This window comes from Drosophila virilis, chromosome 3, assembly GCF_030788295.1.
Source record: "Drosophila virilis strain 15010-1051.87 chromosome 3, Dvir_AGI_RSII-ME, whole genome shotgun sequence".
NCBI classification, from domain to species: Eukaryota; Metazoa; Arthropoda; class Insecta; order Diptera; family Drosophilidae; genus Drosophila; species Drosophila virilis.
In genome coordinates this window covers 2,437,270-2,453,458 of record NC_091545.1, presented here as the reverse complement: position 1 = coordinate 2,453,458, position 16,189 = coordinate 2,437,270, and the positions used below count along the sequence as shown (strand labels likewise).

The 16,189-nt window shown below is 37.9% G+C and overlaps 3 protein-coding genes across 3 annotated transcripts; 1 reads left to right on the top strand and 2 right to left on the bottom strand.

Annotated features, from left to right (window-relative positions):
- The first annotated feature begins 793 nt into the window (after nt 1-793).
- Nucleotides 794-7,466, top strand: Slc45-1 (Solute carrier family 45 member 1). Its single transcript, XM_070208089.1, has 5 exons — nt 794-923; nt 1,024-1,579; nt 3,991-5,410; nt 5,615-5,789; nt 5,879-7,466. The coding sequence occupies exons 3-5, from the start codon at nt 4,017-4,019 to the stop codon at nt 6,098-6,100; spliced, it is 1,791 nt and encodes a 596-aa protein (XP_070064190.1). The 5' UTR covers nt 794-923; nt 1,024-1,579; nt 3,991-4,016; the 3' UTR covers nt 6,101-7,466.
- A 5,327-nt stretch (nt 7,467-12,793) lies between these two features.
- LOC6623391 (larval cuticle protein 65Ag1) lies at nt 12,794-13,266 on the bottom strand. Its single transcript, XM_002046122.4, has 2 exons — nt 13,105-13,266; nt 12,794-13,037 (listed from the first exon to the last, which is right to left on the bottom strand). Exons 1-2 carry the CDS (start codon nt 13,215-13,217, stop codon nt 12,839-12,841), a joined length of 312 nt encoding a protein of 103 aa, XP_002046158.1. The 5' UTR covers nt 13,218-13,266; the 3' UTR covers nt 12,794-12,838.
- A 2,218-nt stretch (nt 13,267-15,484) lies between these two features.
- LOC6623104 (larval cuticle protein 65Ag1) lies at nt 15,485-15,959 on the bottom strand. The gene is made up of 2 exons (XM_002046121.4): nt 15,793-15,959; nt 15,485-15,725 (listed from the first exon to the last, which is right to left on the bottom strand). The coding sequence occupies exons 1-2, from the start codon at nt 15,909-15,911 to the stop codon at nt 15,527-15,529; spliced, it is 318 nt and encodes a 105-aa protein (XP_002046157.1). The 5' UTR covers nt 15,912-15,959; the 3' UTR covers nt 15,485-15,526.
- Nucleotides 15,960-16,189: the final 230 nt, after the last annotated feature.

Here is a 16,189-nt window from a genome sequence, read left to right as displayed (position 1 = left end):
GTGCATGAAATAGTTCAAGTGCTTTACGTTAGGGCATCAGGCAAAAGAAACCCAACAACCAATATGAGCATAAAATAGATAAAAGAAAGCCCCGCACCCTTCTTCTCTCGATAAGGCGCGAGATGCTCAGAGCGAACACAAACAGAGAGCGAGGGAGAGATAAAGTGACACACAGCGAAAGATTTGCAAAAATGAGCAGCTGCTACACTGCGAAAAAAAAGACGTAACAAAGGGTTTTCAAAGCTTGTGATGAACTGTTTTAGGCATAGCTGAAGAGCTCTCCGCCCCCATAAAGTAAAGTATATTCCAAAACTATGTATATTGTTGCTCTTTGCGATTTGTTTTATGAAAATTTATCTCTCAGCCTTAAGGCTGTATTCAAGAAACTTTCCACAGCTTGATCCTTCCGTATATAGTTAGAAGACCGGAGCTGCTAAAGGAATGATCTTTCCACAATTCCACTGGGCATTTTGTCATGTTTTGACTGTGAATCCTACTTCTTACACTTGATATAGTTCTGTTTGGTTTGTAAGCTTCACAATTCTGCCCACATAAACAAAAGAGTATTTAATTTTCGACATGGCGAAAATTCGTATTAAATTTTGTTTATTTATATTATCGGTATTACAACAAAACGTAACTGTAAACTTTGATATAAATAATTGATTTATTATATTACGCCGAACGTATGCGGCAGACTTTTTCGCTCAGTGCACGCTCCATAATTGAGAGAGAGTGCGTATGTTGCATGCTGTGTATAAATACGTGCGTCTAGTAGCCGACGCTTCAGTCAAGCAGTCGCAGGGCAAAGGAGATCAGCTCCAGATCGTCGCAAATACAAATCGACAGAGGGAGGAGGCCAAAAATAACGTCAATTCACGCAGACGAAGAATAAGCGAGCCTCTATAGCTATAGATATATATGTATATACAAATATATCTATATATTATATATATTGAGAATTAAATTGTTGTGCGTGTCTTGTCATTGCTTTTGGTGACTTTTATTTTTGGTCTATTTAAGCGTAACGAAAGCATTTTTCATGTCTTGCCAAAAAGTTGCCAGCATTCAGCCCAATGTAGTAAAAATTTCCAACAATCGACCAGCCGCAATGTCAGCACTTTAACAAGAGCCAAAAAAAACAAAATAAAATATAAAACAATTTAAAAAAAGAAAAGATAAAGATAGCATAACACATACAACTGAAGACCTCGAGCAGACGGAGAAATAAATTATTAATTTGTGATTATAAAAAACGTGTTATATCGACTGGATGGGTAAAGTTATGATAGAAAATTCACTACCGCCGCCCAAACGAAAGTGCCACGCCCACGCTCGCTGCAAGCAGCAAACGAAAAAACAATTAAAACTTAAGAAAATCGAAATCTATTTTCTGCACAACAATCTGTGTAAGAGAAAAACTTTATCGCATTTTCAATTATTGACGCTAAACCTTAAATCGGAAAGTGAGTGAGAAAATTCAAGTGAACAATTGAACAAATCGAAACTAAACTAACTAAAAGGAAAATCGATTGAACATAATAAATATTTATATATACATATATAAGCTTTCTCAGAGGTAAGTGGAAAATAGTTAGTTATGTGTAAATATAAATATTTATAGAATTTTTTTTTTTTTGTATATATTTATATTGTCTTTGGCAAAACGAACTTCGTGCTGAGCTACGATTAGCTTGTAAAGAATGGTTTTTTTCCTCTAATAAATATGCATATATGTAACATCCTGTCCAATACACAATCGAATTCTCTCAGCGGCATCTAATTATAATGAAGCTTAGCTCTTAAATGATCATCTTAATTACAAAAAACCCAACAACAAAAGAAACAGCAACAGAATTGAAACGCATCATTAAATGAAATACGTGTGAAATTGTGTATTGTTGTGTGCACAGTTTTATGGCCAAATATGTTAATCAACTTAAGATCGGAACCTTAACTCATCAAATTATTAGCTTTTACAACTGAAATTGAAACAAAAAAAACGCATATCAAGTTACTTCCTAATACCAGCCGCTAATTAATGTCATCAACAGCAAAACTGATTAGCATTCAGTCTGATTATTTCTCGTGCATATATTAAGACAAATTATTGACCTAGTCAGCACAGCGACACGAGCTACAGATTCGCATTTCTTTGATGTGTCTACGTGGCACATATATAATTATATATATATTTATATACATATATATATAAATGTATAGCTTATATTGCTGAGATATCGTGATAAGAGCAGTCCGCATGACCTGCGGCTTTGTTGAATTGACACAAAGTGCCGGACAATAATGGGAATGAGCGGGCGTTCATCACAAAATTCGTCACTATAAATTAGCTAATATTTTCTGTTGTACTCTGATACCCTGTAAAACACAATGGCAGGTGCAGATTAGGCACACCTGCGAAGCAACTTAGCAACTTCGAGAATAACAAGGTTCTCTTTAATTAAGAACTCTTAAAATCTTGAATTCTAATTTATTTCGACTTTTGCATACATAAATATTTTAAAAAGCAATAAAATGTGCCCTAGTTGCAACTTAATAGAATAAAGGTTTTTTTCGGTATACATTAGTGTTTAAAACTTTCTATTTTCAGTTTTTATTTTGTTAATATTATTTTTTAGGAGCTTTGTCTAACACATCTGAAATCTTAGCCAAAAGCAAGTTATGATATTTATTTATTTCGGCAATTAAGATTTTTAATGAATTTAAAATTTAATTGATTAAATTATAAAAATTTAAGTTCCAAATTATTAATTTCAAAATATAAGAAATCAGAACAAAACCATTTTTAAAAAAAAATTTGTTTAAAAACTATTTATTTACCAAATTTTATTTTTAATTATGCTTATTCTATTATAATTTATTTATGTATGTATTTTTCTACGTCGTTCTCAAATTTACCCCTAAAATCACAAGCAAACAATAAACTTTAAAATCTAGGTCCATTTACAGGGTATCTTTGAGGCGACTAGCGCCGTGCTTTCTATTAACGAATTGTTATAATATAATTGTGTATTAATAAAATTCTTTAGCTCTTGCAGTTTGCCTTCATTAAGGCTGTGGACTCATATAAAAGAGATTGTGATATATTTGAGCTGCATTATTGTCTGCGCTCAATGCGCTCTACAGAAATGTATTATTCAAATGCAAATTCTAAGCTAAATGATTAAATAGATAACAAATAAGGCCATTAAAAAGCGGTTGCTTTCATATATTATTCCACATCATGTTCTGCATTCTTATTACAATCAACTGCCTTGTTTTGTTTTTGTTTACGTGTTGTTGGGTTTCGAGTTCTGATTTCTGACAACAAAGAGCCAAGCCAGGCGATAAGTGAAACGTTTCAGTTTCAAATTGCATTTGCATTTGATTTAATATTTACGCTTGGATTTGTGGCCCCCAGATCAAATGCTGTTCGAACTTTGAACTGGAGTAAACGCATAGCCTCGCGTCAATTGAATGATGCTGCACTGAGAGAAAAGCGTTGTGCTATGTTCAGGTCGGAATAGGAAAGATAGATACTTATGCTGTCCTGTTCTTAAGCTTACATTTCTTTGTTCAATTATCAGAAATTAAATAAATGTTTTACTAAGAAAGAAGAAGCAAAAAATGTGCTAGATTATGTACCTACAAAAGAGAGGCCGCTGGTTCAAATTCAACATTAAGTTGAAATTAAAAAAATAACTAAAAAAAGGAATATGAATGAAATCTAACAATACGATTATGCAACTAATTTAAAGACCTGGTCTAAATTTAAACAGATTTCAAACCCGAAATCTGTCAGTTATTTCTCTGAGTGTACCCCTGTCGACATTGCATGCCACTCAATTAATAACAGATCTTCGTCATCAGCTGCTTAGACGTGCCGCGACGCACATTCCGCTCAATTGGATTCAATGTCTTCCGTTTCGCTCTCAATAACGTAGAACTTGACCAATCTTAACACGAATCATATCTATATATATATTTTAGCTGCAGTTCGAACCAAGTGCTCAGCCATGGTTGGTGTTGCCGCCGATACAGCGCAGGCCGCACAGCTGTCCTCGGCCAAGAATCCCATGATTAAGTACATGTTAAAGCAGCGCGAGAATCATGCACGTGCCCAGGATGCGGACTATTCGCATGTTTTTCGCCGCAAGACACGGCTCGAGCTATACCGCATGTCCGCCATTGCGATGGCCATTGAGTTTGCGTACGCGGCCGAGACGAGCTTTGTGTCGCCCATTCTGCTCCAGATTGGCATCGATCACAAGCACATGACCATGGCCTGGGGCCTGTCGCCGCTGATCGGATTTTTTGTCTCGCCGCTGCTGGGCAGCATCAGTGATCGCTGCCAGCTGCGCTGGGGTCGACGCCGGCCCATCATCTCGCTGCTGTCGCTGGGCATACTCTGTGGCCTGATACTGGTGCCCTATGGCAAGGATCTGGGCGTCTGGCTGGGCGATGTGGGCTACAATTACACCGAATTGAGTCCGACTTTTGGCAATGAAAGCGCTGTGGCTGCCTTTCTGTCCGCCGAACCGGAGCCCGGCGCAACGGCTTCCAATTTTAAATTTGCTGTGATTCTGACCATTTTGGGCATGGTGCTGTTGGACTTTGATGCGGACACTTGCCAGACGCCGGCGCGCACCTATTTGCTGGACATGTGCGTGCCCGAGGAGCAGCCCAAGGCGTTGACCACATTCACACTATTCGCGGGCTTTGGCGGCACAATTGGCTATGCCATTGGCGGTATCGATTGGGAGACGACACACATTGGCACCTTTCTGGGCGGCAACATACCCACAGTCTTTAGCCTGGTGACAATTATCTTTGTGATATGTTATACCATCACAGTTACCACTTTCCGGGAGATTCCGGTCAAGCTAATCGAACGTGATGAGATGCTGCGCCCACTGTCGGAGGGGGCCATCAAAAAGGAGCTGCAGAAGAACAACAATGCCATTTACTATATACAGGAGAACTCCACGCTGGACCAGCAGCGGGCCAATGAACTGAAGGCCAACGAGCTGAAGGCCAATGGGTATCAGAATAGCTATTTGCCCGCGCTCAGCGATAAGGTGAAGCCACGCGATCCGGAACTTCAGGTGGAGGACCATTCGCCCATCTCGCTGCGTGGCTATTTGAAGAGCATCTTTATAATGCCGCACTCGATGCGCATGCTGGCCCTTACCAATCTCTTCTGCTGGATGGGTCATGTCACCTATTGCCTGTACTTTACGGACTTTGTCGGCGAGGCGGTCTTTCATGGTGATCCGACGGCGCCGCCCAACTCGGCGCCGCTGCAGCTCTATGAGGAGGGCGTGCGCTTCGGCTGTTGGGGCATGTCCATCTATGCCTTCTCCTGCTCCATTTACTCGATGTCGGTGACCAAGCTGATGAAGTGGTTTGGGTAAGTACAAACAGGTGTTTCATGTCACGGATGCCATCGGAGTGGAAATCTTGTCCAGAAAGAGGTTAAAAAAGATATTTATTATATATCCAATATATATAGAGACGCAGGGATTAGTAAATTATGCAGATCTTTTGTGAACTGTGAGGTTATTAAAGCCTTCGGCAAACCGAAGCTTAATGTTTATTCTTGTTTCTATTGTAGCACCAAGGCGGTTTATATCAGCGGCATGATATACTATGGCATTGGCATGCTGATCCTCGGCCTGTGGCCGACCAAGTGGGGCGTTCTCGTTTTCAGCACCTCGGCGGGCATACTCTATGGCACGCTCTTCACCATGCCCTTCATCCTGGTGGCCAACTATCATGCCAAGAATTGTGTATGTAATTAAAACTCTCGCTCTCCCTCTCTCTTTTCCTCTCTCTTTCTCTCTTTTTATTTGTCTCAATTTGTGGTTTTCTTTTGCAGTTCCGCGTACATAATGGCGAGACGGTGCCGCTGAAGCAGGCACGTGGCCTGGGCACCGATGTGGCCATCATTAGCAGCATGGTCTTCATTGCCCAACTGATTGTCTCGCTGAGCGTTGGCCCGCTCGTCGCCTGGATGGAGACCACATGCGCCATTTTGTATGCCTCGACATTTTTGTCCTTTGCCGCGGCCATTGCCGCCATGTTTGTGCTCTATGTGTAGGCGCCTTTGGGCGGGCATTTTGATAGTCCCCCGTTGTTGTTCTTTTTTTTTTTGCAGACAATGCAGCGTCATTAATTGCTAGAAGAACTTACCCGGCGTTGCTCGTATTATTTGAATATTTATGATTTTTCATGCTGTCCTATCAGCAGCAGCATCTGCAACTGATGTAATATGTACTTACGTACATCAAGCATGCCATGCGTACAACCATTGTTCGTGTTTCAATGCGTATTAAAATTTTGTTGCCCACTTTCAGGCATTTTTATATATTAACATAGTATTTTAAATCATGCTTTTGAGCGCGTTTTTTAATATTGCAAATTTATTTAAAATTAAGCGCCCTGTTTTGGATTGCGTTTCCCTGCATACTTTAAGGAAATGAAATGAATTGTTTCTCTGTTTCAATTCCGTTCAAATTGTGTGCTCAAAATTGTTGCCTTTGATCAATTGCAACAAAAATTGACATATCAAAATATTACAAAAAAAAAAACTTATAATTCCTGATCAGCATATTAATTGTTATTTAATTATTAAATATCTATTGAAGATATATTTTATTTAAATTTTCATTATTTCATTTAAGTGCACCTTCCACCAAGTAAACTCTTTATTCATATTATTTTCTTCTCTATTTTTAATGAAAATAACATTCAAAATTATTTGAATGTGTCATTTTTATATATCAATTTTATGTGCTAAAGGGCAATTAAAAAATTTCCTTCAAAAATTCATTTAATTAAAAAAAAAATTAAAATTTGTTCTTTCCTTTTTCAAGGAGTTTAATTAATTTTTTTCAAACACCAAAGCTTATTTATTTACTTTCTAAGAATTTATTGAAAACTGTATTAAAACCCAATTAGAAAAAGGAGGTCGAGCTCCAATTCGATAATCATGATCAATTCAATTGAACAATGTATTTTGCCGACAGCAATTTAGGATAATCAGTGATTAGATTTAGTATGAGTATAATTATAATTTCATTTTATGTATTTACATATGAACAACAGTCGTGTCATGCTTTAAATAATAGCAGATTTTATATTGTTCAATTTAAGCCCAGTTGCATTTCATTTATGTCTGGCTGCAAAACAAAGAAGCATAGTACGAAATGAAATTAAAAATTGTCTTGACACGCACCTTAAGAGATTTTACCCTACGACTAAGCTGCCGCATGGCCCGAACAATGGGTAAAAAGAGCGGATATTAATTTTTACGCTCGTGCATGGCATTTGAATACAATTTTTAATTTCCTCAAGTGCACTTCATATACTCTGTACAAACTGCACAAGCGCAAGGTATACGAACCGCACACATGAGAATATATTATATAATTATGAATGTTTATAAATAAATAAAGCAAAACTGAGTTGTTTTTCAATTGTCTGTCTGCGACTTTAATATACCAATATCGCTTTGGTATGGCAATGGGTATCTGTAGAGCTCTAAAACTCGATGGTTTAACTATAACTATATCGGACTCTTATTGGTTACCGTCTGCCCAACTGCTGCCAATTTCCTTAGTGCCATTTCTGACAGCACTTGTGGCCCTCTTGTAAGTCATAAGATCCAGAGACACATTTCCGCCAACACCTGTGTGAGAAATTGCATTTAATCATTTAAGCGCAATATTCCAAATGCATCACATAATTTAAGCATTAAATAAACACTGTATTAAAATGCAGGCAAATGGTTAAGAATAGAAAAAATTATATTCTATGCATAATGTACATAATGTAATTGATATTATGTACATATCCTTACATCTTTACACTCTGAAATAAATTGAATGTGTCAACGGGTCTCTACTTTCAAAGTTTCTTTCTATACCGTGTAGATACGTTCACCCATTTTCATAAAATCGATATACATCGATGTTGAGCCATGATTTAATTTCTGCTAAACTAGAAAGTATTGAGAGCTGGACTCTTGATCTATATCTAAATACATATAACAATGTTGGTTGTAGTTTCTTGTGCAGTCTTTAAACGTGAAAGCTCTCTTAAGCGGGCAGAGATAGTATTGTCCACCCAAGAGTAATTTAAGAATCAGGCTGAGGTATTATGAGTTTAAACAAATTATTGCTTAGATATTAATATTAACTTTCTTTTTCACTTGATCGTTTGATGCTTAGCTTCCCACTCTAGTGATCCTTATAACAAAGCTCAGTCGCAGCTAAAAGTTCGTAACTTTTATCTTATAATTCCTACTTCATTCAAAAACTAAATTTATTTTCAACTTTTGGGCTAAAGTCAAAGTCTGAGCAGCTCAAACTTAAAGCGAGCTTTATTCTCTCAGTGTATAAATAAAGCACACGTTAAGAGGCAACAAATTTTAGAACCCAAGTTGTTGCACAAAGGCGAATTGCGCACTATGTTGAGAAGGCACTTTAAATGCAGTGTTGTAAAGTGACATAAAATCAAGTTACAACTTGAGCTGCCGGCACTCGCAAAACTTTGACAATAAAAAACGTCTTCCAATCCGCCGACGTACGCGGCGTATGCGCAATATGATTCCCCCAAATTGACACACAGCCGCTGCTGCTGCTGGCTGCTGGCTGCTGGCTCTTGGCTGCCTACTGCTAAGGCCCCAAATTACAAATTGAGTTTATCAGCGGCAACAAATCAGGAGGCAGCACATAATCATTCATCATATGAGGCAAGCTTGTCTGAAGGGGGGACGCACTACACACACACGCACACGCACATACGATCCGATGTGAGCTCCAATAATATTTGCATTTGTCTTAAGCTCTATCGAAATCCGTGAAAGCAAGATACACGAGAGAGTGTTCGTATAATAGAGGTAAGAGCCAAAAGCCAATAAGCAAAAGTCTTTCACAACATCAACAGAAGGTAAATTCATTTTATATTCGATTGTTGCGAACGCCCTCAAAAAAGCAAGAGCAATGAACAGGGGAGGGATGACATGTGCAACGTTTATCCTAGAAATAAGCCAACGAATCGACGAATCGACGAGCCAAAAATCCCCAAACCAAATGCTCACGAGCAGCGACAACCATAAGTCTAAACCCAATATAGCTCAGCCCAGCCAGATTTGAGTGCAGCTCAGCTAACTCTTCTTCGGTTCTTGTCAAAGTCAAAGTATGCATTAGCATTGTTTACCTGCCTGGCAGGGTGTGTGGCTGGGGTTGGGGCCTGTCAAAGCTAAGGCCAAGGGTATGGCAATAACAATAAAGCAATGAGTAAAACTGACAATTGTGCAGGATATTACGAGACTGGCTTTTATGCTTAACTGTTGCTGCTGCTGCCGCTGCTGCTTCTACTGCTGCTTCATCTTTACCTATCCATTTATCCGTCGTTTTTACGAGTATTGACACTGCAGTCATCGCAATATACGAGCATGGCCATAAAATGGTTGCCCAAAATGATTTTGGATACTTGACATACTATTTGTTTTTCGTTTGCGATTTCCGTTTCATTGAAGGCCCTATTAAATTGCCAGTGAAACTTTCCAATTTTACACATTTCCCTGCTGTAAATCTTAATAACAAGATACAGACACAGATACAGACAGTCAAGCTTCTGAAATCTGTGTGACATGCCAAGAACATTTGTCTTCATCCAAGACTCGACATATAAATGTAAAAAACTTGTAGAGGTTATTATAATCTTTTCTGCTGGGTTATAAAACCTTCTGCGTGCCGTAGATATCATTTCTTTTTCGTTATTCTTAGGCTCAAAACTTGCTTCACAAAGCAAAGCTTAATATATTAATTACAATCTCTGATCTGTTTCACAGCGAACTTTTTTTTTATTATATTTTAATATATTATTGCATTCCTCTTAAATTCGGACAAATGATTGCCTTCATCTGATCGATCTTGCTGACAGGTCGTGTGTATTGTGTCATCGGATTTATAATATCATCAAACGCATTCGACAAATTGTATTGTATTTTGGATGGGAACTTGTTTGAGTAGATTCAATACCAGTTCGCACTCCAGACAATTTGACACCTCGCTGTTGGTCCTAATTTATATGCAAATTGTTTCGTTATAATTTCTCACCAGCTACGCTTAACTTTTAACTCTTTGTTTGGTTTTTTTGGCTTGTGTTTTTTAATGTTTTTTTTTTTTTATTTTACTGCCGCAAGCATGCGCCACTTAATAAACAACCCACACTGAGTAGAATCAGCAGCAGCACAAGCAGCATCAGCGGAAGTGTAAAATAACGAAAATGGCGTTAGCAAGTTTTTAGTTGCCCAAACCCCTAAGCATAACTGAAGTCATGTCAAACAGGGCGACATTTGCAATAAAGGGAAATAATATGCAAATGCAATTATGAGCAACTCCCTCACGATATGAGCAAGACACATATCAGACGCGCATCGGCAACAACTGAAGCGACAGCGTAGACCACAACATTTGTGACTGGCTATACACTAGGTTGGCGGCAGGGTATGACAACCAACTCAAGACGTTTGTAACATGAATCAAATAAGATATATTCGATGTAAATTTGCCTGCTTGACCAATAATAGTTTAGTCTGAGCAATTCATTTTGTTGGCTTTCTAGATATTAGTCTATTGTTCTCCTCACATCACAAAAAAACTTTTGATTGAAATGTGAGCTCTCTTATGAGCTCTCTAAGCTAAGGTAAATTTCTGTAAATATTGAACTTCTATACTATATCTATACTATAGACTATACTATATATAAACTTTCTATATTAAGAGGAAATATCCACAGAATAATTAATGCATTTTTCGATATATCCTTTTAGTTTAGTAACTCGTAATTCGTAAAATACATAAACGCTAGATACACAAAATTTATTTTATAGATTTTCGAATAGTTATTCATCTCTATAATATTTCACTCTCACGCCGATACAAGTTACAAAGCTGCAGTAATAGCATATCAGCTGTAAAGAAAAGAAATTTATTCCCAAACAAAAATAATAATAATAATAGTAATATCTCACATTTCAAATACCCTTCCCATGTTATCCACGAAATTAAAAGCAGCTCATTTTGGTTGTATAGACTTCGTCTTTGGTATGCATATGCGATTACTTGGCATATTTATTCGCTGAAAGTCTAAAAGAGATCGGACTATAAACACCGAAATTAATCAAAAATGAATTTATCCACAGTTTGCGTTTAAGGGTGCGTAAATAGAAGCTACAATGTTTGTAACAAGAACTTGGCGCTGCGTAAAGGGTATCTCCTACTTGTCTCCCTTCTTATATAGTAATATATCTCACACCTTTTTTTACAAGTCTGCTAGGGTATTTAGGCTTCGGTAGCATAAACATCGCTGTTTTCGCTTCTTCATTTTTTTAGGGTAACTTTATTTTCATAACATAAATAAGCACATCCTTTCAGCTGCCGTCGAGTTATTGGAATCTTGTTATTGTTGGCATATATAGACATTCTTCGAATTTAAAAGCAATGCATAAACGCGCACCTATGGATATATAATACAAGAGGAATACTTGTTGGCTGTAGATAAAAATTGCCGGCAGTGGCTAATCAGAGCAACTTATATGTGCCATAAATTAGAAGGCGACAGAGCGACATCCGTTAAACATTTGCCGCCTTTTCCAGGCCCTCTGATGTGTCCGGTACGTGGCGGGTTTGCCCAGTGGGTGGCTGGCTCTGTTTATGCTGGTCGCTGGCTCGAGTCTGGCTGGCCCACTGGCTGGCTGGCTGTCCAGTCTCTCTCTCTCTCTCTCTCTCTCTCTGTGTGTAGTCTGGCTGATGCATGAAATGTAATAAATTTCGTTATCTATGCATTATTTATGCCGTAATTTGGTATTTTAGCCCAAAAACAGAAAAATGAAAAGCGTCAAGCGCCCTGGCAGCAAACGGCCCCCATCCAAACTGTGGACAGGCCCACATTGCTTCAGCCTTCAACAGAAATGGCGTCAGGTCAACGTTACACATTTTCACCAATTTTCCTCCTCTCACCATTTATATATATATGTGTGTGTGTGTGTGTGTGCGCGCATAAATTACACTTAGAGCATTCCGTTTTTGGGATGTGTGCAAAATATATATATAATATAGATATATATATACATAGCTATTTCGTGTATCTGTATATATGTTTTAAATGTAATGTTGCTTGCAAAAAGTTGTCTGGCTCTTTGTGGCTAAACATTGGTAAATTGGCCTCAACCTGGGCACGTTTTGACCACGCTCAAGCACTTTAATCAATCTTCAAATTTACAAATATTATCCAAAATATTTTCAAAAAGTTAACAAATTTAATAAAATACAGTGTGTTTGGGCCGACTCGTGTGTATAGGATATGAGTTCTTTTTTAAACTGTGATCTCTATGAAATTTTCAGGGAATATGAAAGACAAATTGTGAGTACAATTTTGCGGCGAACTGCGATAGACATGCAAAAAGTGAAACATGATGGATATAATATAATATAATATAATATTCAAAAAAGTACATGTAAAATTTGGTGTATCTAGTTTTTATATTTCTCGAGTTATGTTTGATAAAAATTGATATTTATCAATATAATGAAAGTTGTGTAGAAGAATATATACTTCAGGTGTCAGGTCTTTAGGGTTTCTAGTTTCTGACTCAGGCAAACGGATAGACAGTCAAAGAATACAAAAACAAATACAAGCTAAATGAGACAAGAACAAATCAGTTCAGCTCAGAAGCAAACCTTCAGGACTTTAGGGTTGGAAAAATAGACAAAACAAAAAGTTTAGATCAACATTTAATTTATTTTGTAAGTTTTAATATAGCTTCTTAGGCAACGGGGGCGACGGGCAAATGGGCGCCCGATGGCTGGAAACCGTTCTCATCGGCAATGTAGCTGACTTCGTAGTTCTGACCATCATCGCCAATGTACTTGAATGAGCCCTTAACGGAAATAGCCTCATTTTCTGAGCCAATGTTCTGCAGCTGACCTTGTGCACTTGCCGAACTGCCGTCGGATGTCTCGTAGCTGTAGCGTCAAAAGCAAAGGATTAGCAAATGCTGGACAGTAGCCCGTCTTAAGGTTTAATAATTACGCGTAGTTGAATGATTCAGGTCCAACGTCGGCATCGTTGCGCACAATTACTACATCAGCGGGTGCGGCCAGGGCGACGGCGAAGAGCGCAACGAAGACGATCAGGAACTTCATTTTTAGGTTTTTGTGTTGCGCGTTTGAGGTATCAAAGGTAACTATACTAACATCAGCCAAGTGGACGCGTATTTATATCAAAGCTTGCAACAAATTCGGATTGGATAAAACTAGTTTATCGCTTCATATTGAATGGCGAAAAAGTATAAAACTAATGAAATGAAATAAAACTTGTTATAGTGGGTCTTATGTTTGCGTTGATTAAAAACGTCACAAGGCGAAGACGTGCAGACGACAAATGAATTCAAATTCGGCAACCCATTTACATAATCTACATATATATGTATATATATAGTATAAAATATATATATATATAGTATAAAATATGTTTTGATATACATAAACTATATGAATTATATGCGGCAACTCTTGATTTCCTTAACTTTATTTATACACTCTCTGTTCTTCTCACAAGTATTAAGTTCTAAATCCAATTAGCAACTATTCGAAGTTCTTGAAACATGTTTATCCATTATCGCTGGCAGTTTACACCTCGAGATGCGCGCTCGAGATGCCTGCCTATGCTAATCTCTCTCAATATATATATATATATATGTATAGTTGGTGTATGTGATATCCACTATCACTTTCAGCCAACTTAGATGCGTAGAGACGAGCAGATAGATACATTGATTTAAGCAGATGCGTCTCACTTGTGCCGCCGGTTGACAACCCCGCACACGCCGCTTGATCTTGACCAGACTCAAGCCCGGGCCCAGATCTAGACCGGCCAAGGTTACGGCTTTGCCAATAGCTGTTTGACTGGTCGCTGCGGCATCTTTGTCGAATATATTATAAAGCTTTATGTTTTCAATTTCGTTTTCTTTTATCGAAACGAACGATTTCTTGCAGATTTTGCGCCACTTGAAAATTCTTCTAAAGCTTTACAAATTTTTTTTTTTTGTATATTATATACAATTAATATTCAGAAATTATTACACGGACTTGTGTCCTTTGTCCTTTTCGTCAAAGTTTATAAATATTTTTCCCTCTCATTTTCGTCAATTTTACTTAAGAATTTCAAAATTGCGTCTTACCCACAAATTGAACTTTTATGTTTCCTAGGCCCTTTTTCTTAACAAAAGATACTGTTCATATTTTTATTAGAAATCAATCTAAAGTAATCTCTCGTTGAACCAATATTGTGGAGATTTTCCCGAATCCCCATTTTTGTGTTCTTTTTGTGAACAGTTCAGCTTTCTAGCTCTTACGGCTTAGATTGGGCTCTGTTTATCAAATAACTTCCTTTTGGCTTTTGGATGGGTCCCAATTTCTTTGCTCTTTGCTTTCCCTTTAGATCTACTTGGCATTTAAATCTGACTACAAAATAATTTATTTAGAGTATAGCGACAGATGAACATACACAATAATAAAAATAAAAAGGTTGATCAAACTATATTAAATTAAATTAAATCGACAGGATAGAAGAATTGCGATGGGAAATCGGAGGGGAAATTAAAATGAATGGTTGTTAACAATAATAATTGATAACTTTCCTTTTGTTAGTTTATCTCAATTAGAAAATATATTTTTAAAATTTGTTTATTAGTTCTTTGAGGCAATTGAATTGTAATTACTTGAGCCAGCATTTACTTAGTCCGTAGATTGATTCGCAACAGACACAAACGTTATGTCAAGCATTGGGGCCCATTTGAAGATATGGAAGCCAAGCGCAAGGGGTCTATAAAGTGAATCCACTTAATCTTCCACGAACACAAGACAGTGCTTTTACTATGAACGACATTGTGGCATGGGTCTATATGGATTTTTTTTGCTCGCATCTGCAAATATTGCATGAAAATTTTATTGAATTCTCTGCCATTTTTGTGCGGCAACCAGTTGGCAGTTGGCACTGTGCTCGCCTTAGTCTGAGGCTGGTGGCATTTACTTGAATTTTACAGCAGATGCACTTACGCAATGTTTTGCCAACATAAATTACATTTACTAGTATTGTGAACGTGGCGTATGAATAACTTTTGCAGGCCAACAATAAACTGCAACAACATGCCGCAACCCCAGGCAAAGCAGCGGCTGTAGAACATGCAACGCAGCTTGTCAAGATATTCAGCACATAGATATAATCATGTATGCATGCTAATGTCTATCCACTCAGCCAGATGGGTTCCTCAAGAACACGCCAACGTACATCCAAGATACTATATACTAAGTATACCATGCAGGAAACTAAAAATCAATTGAGCTAGTAGTCTTTAGCATCGATCAGGGATGAGCTACTTTTGACTGTTTGCATAGGAAAACACAAAAACTTTAGATCAACATTTAATTTAATTCAGTTTTAATATAGCTTCTTAAGCTTCGGGGGCGACGGGCAAATGGGCGCCCGATGGCTGGAAACCGTTCTCATCGGCAACATAGGTGACTTCATAGGTGACACCATCATCGGCAACGAACCTGTATGAGCCACGGACGGCGATAGCCTCCTGTTCAGTACCAGCATTGTTCAGCTGACCTGCTTCCTCTGCACTAATGCCATTGGATGTCTCGTAGCTGTAGCATCAAAAGCAAAGGATTAGCAAATGCTGGATAGTAGCCAGTTTTAAGGGTTAATAATTACTTGTATTTGTATGATTCGGGTCCAACGTCGGCATCGTTGCGCACAACGACTGCATCAGAATCGGCGGGTGCGGCCAGGGCGACGGCGAAGAGCGCAACGAAGACGATCAGGAATTTCATTTTTAGGTTTTTGTGTTGCGCGTTTGAAGTATCAAAGGTAACTATACTAACATCAGCCAAGTGGACGCGTATTTATATCAAAGTTTGAAAATAAATTTGCATTTCGCACGGCCGCAGCTTCCGAATCGGCTGTGGGCGATTTCAGGGTCAGCATTTTGAATAAAGAACTTCATGTTTAGCATCTGTATAACTAGTTTTGAGGCCCCTAAAATGAACTATGTATTTTGAATAGTTTGAATTCGTGGCGATATTCATTGGAAACTAGTTTACTGCTTAAG

What these genes read in the sequence shown, in the direction of transcription:
- Slc45-1 (XM_070208089.1), top strand. Translation starts at nt 4,017, where the DNA reads ATGGTTGGTGTTGCCGCCGATACAGCGCAGGCCGCACAGCTGTCCTCG. An exon ending in AAGCTGATGAAGTGGTTTGG is followed by an intron (nt 5,411 to 5,614) that starts GTAAGTACAAAC and finishes TTTCTATTGTAG; the next exon opens with CACCAAGGCGGTTTATATCA. An exon ending in ACTATCATGCCAAGAATTGT is followed by an intron (nt 5,790 to 5,878) that starts GTATGTAATTAA and finishes TTTCTTTTGCAG; the next exon opens with TTCCGCGTACATAATGGCGA.
- LOC6623391 (XM_002046122.4), bottom strand. Translation starts at nt 13,217, where the DNA reads ATGAAGTTCCTGATCGTCTTCGTTGCGCTCTTCGCCGTCGCCCTGGCC. An exon ending in CCTGAATCATTCAACTACGC is followed by an intron (nt 13,038 to 13,104) that starts GTAATTATTAAA and finishes TTGACGCTACAG; the next exon opens with CTACGAGACATCCGACGGCA.
- LOC6623104 (XM_002046121.4), bottom strand. Translation starts at nt 15,911, where the DNA reads ATGAAATTCCTGATCGTCTTCGTTGCGCTCTTCGCCGTCGCCCTGGCC. An exon ending in CCCGAATCATACAAATACAA is followed by an intron (nt 15,726 to 15,792) that starts GTAATTATTAAC and finishes TTGATGCTACAG; the next exon opens with CTACGAGACATCCAATGGCA.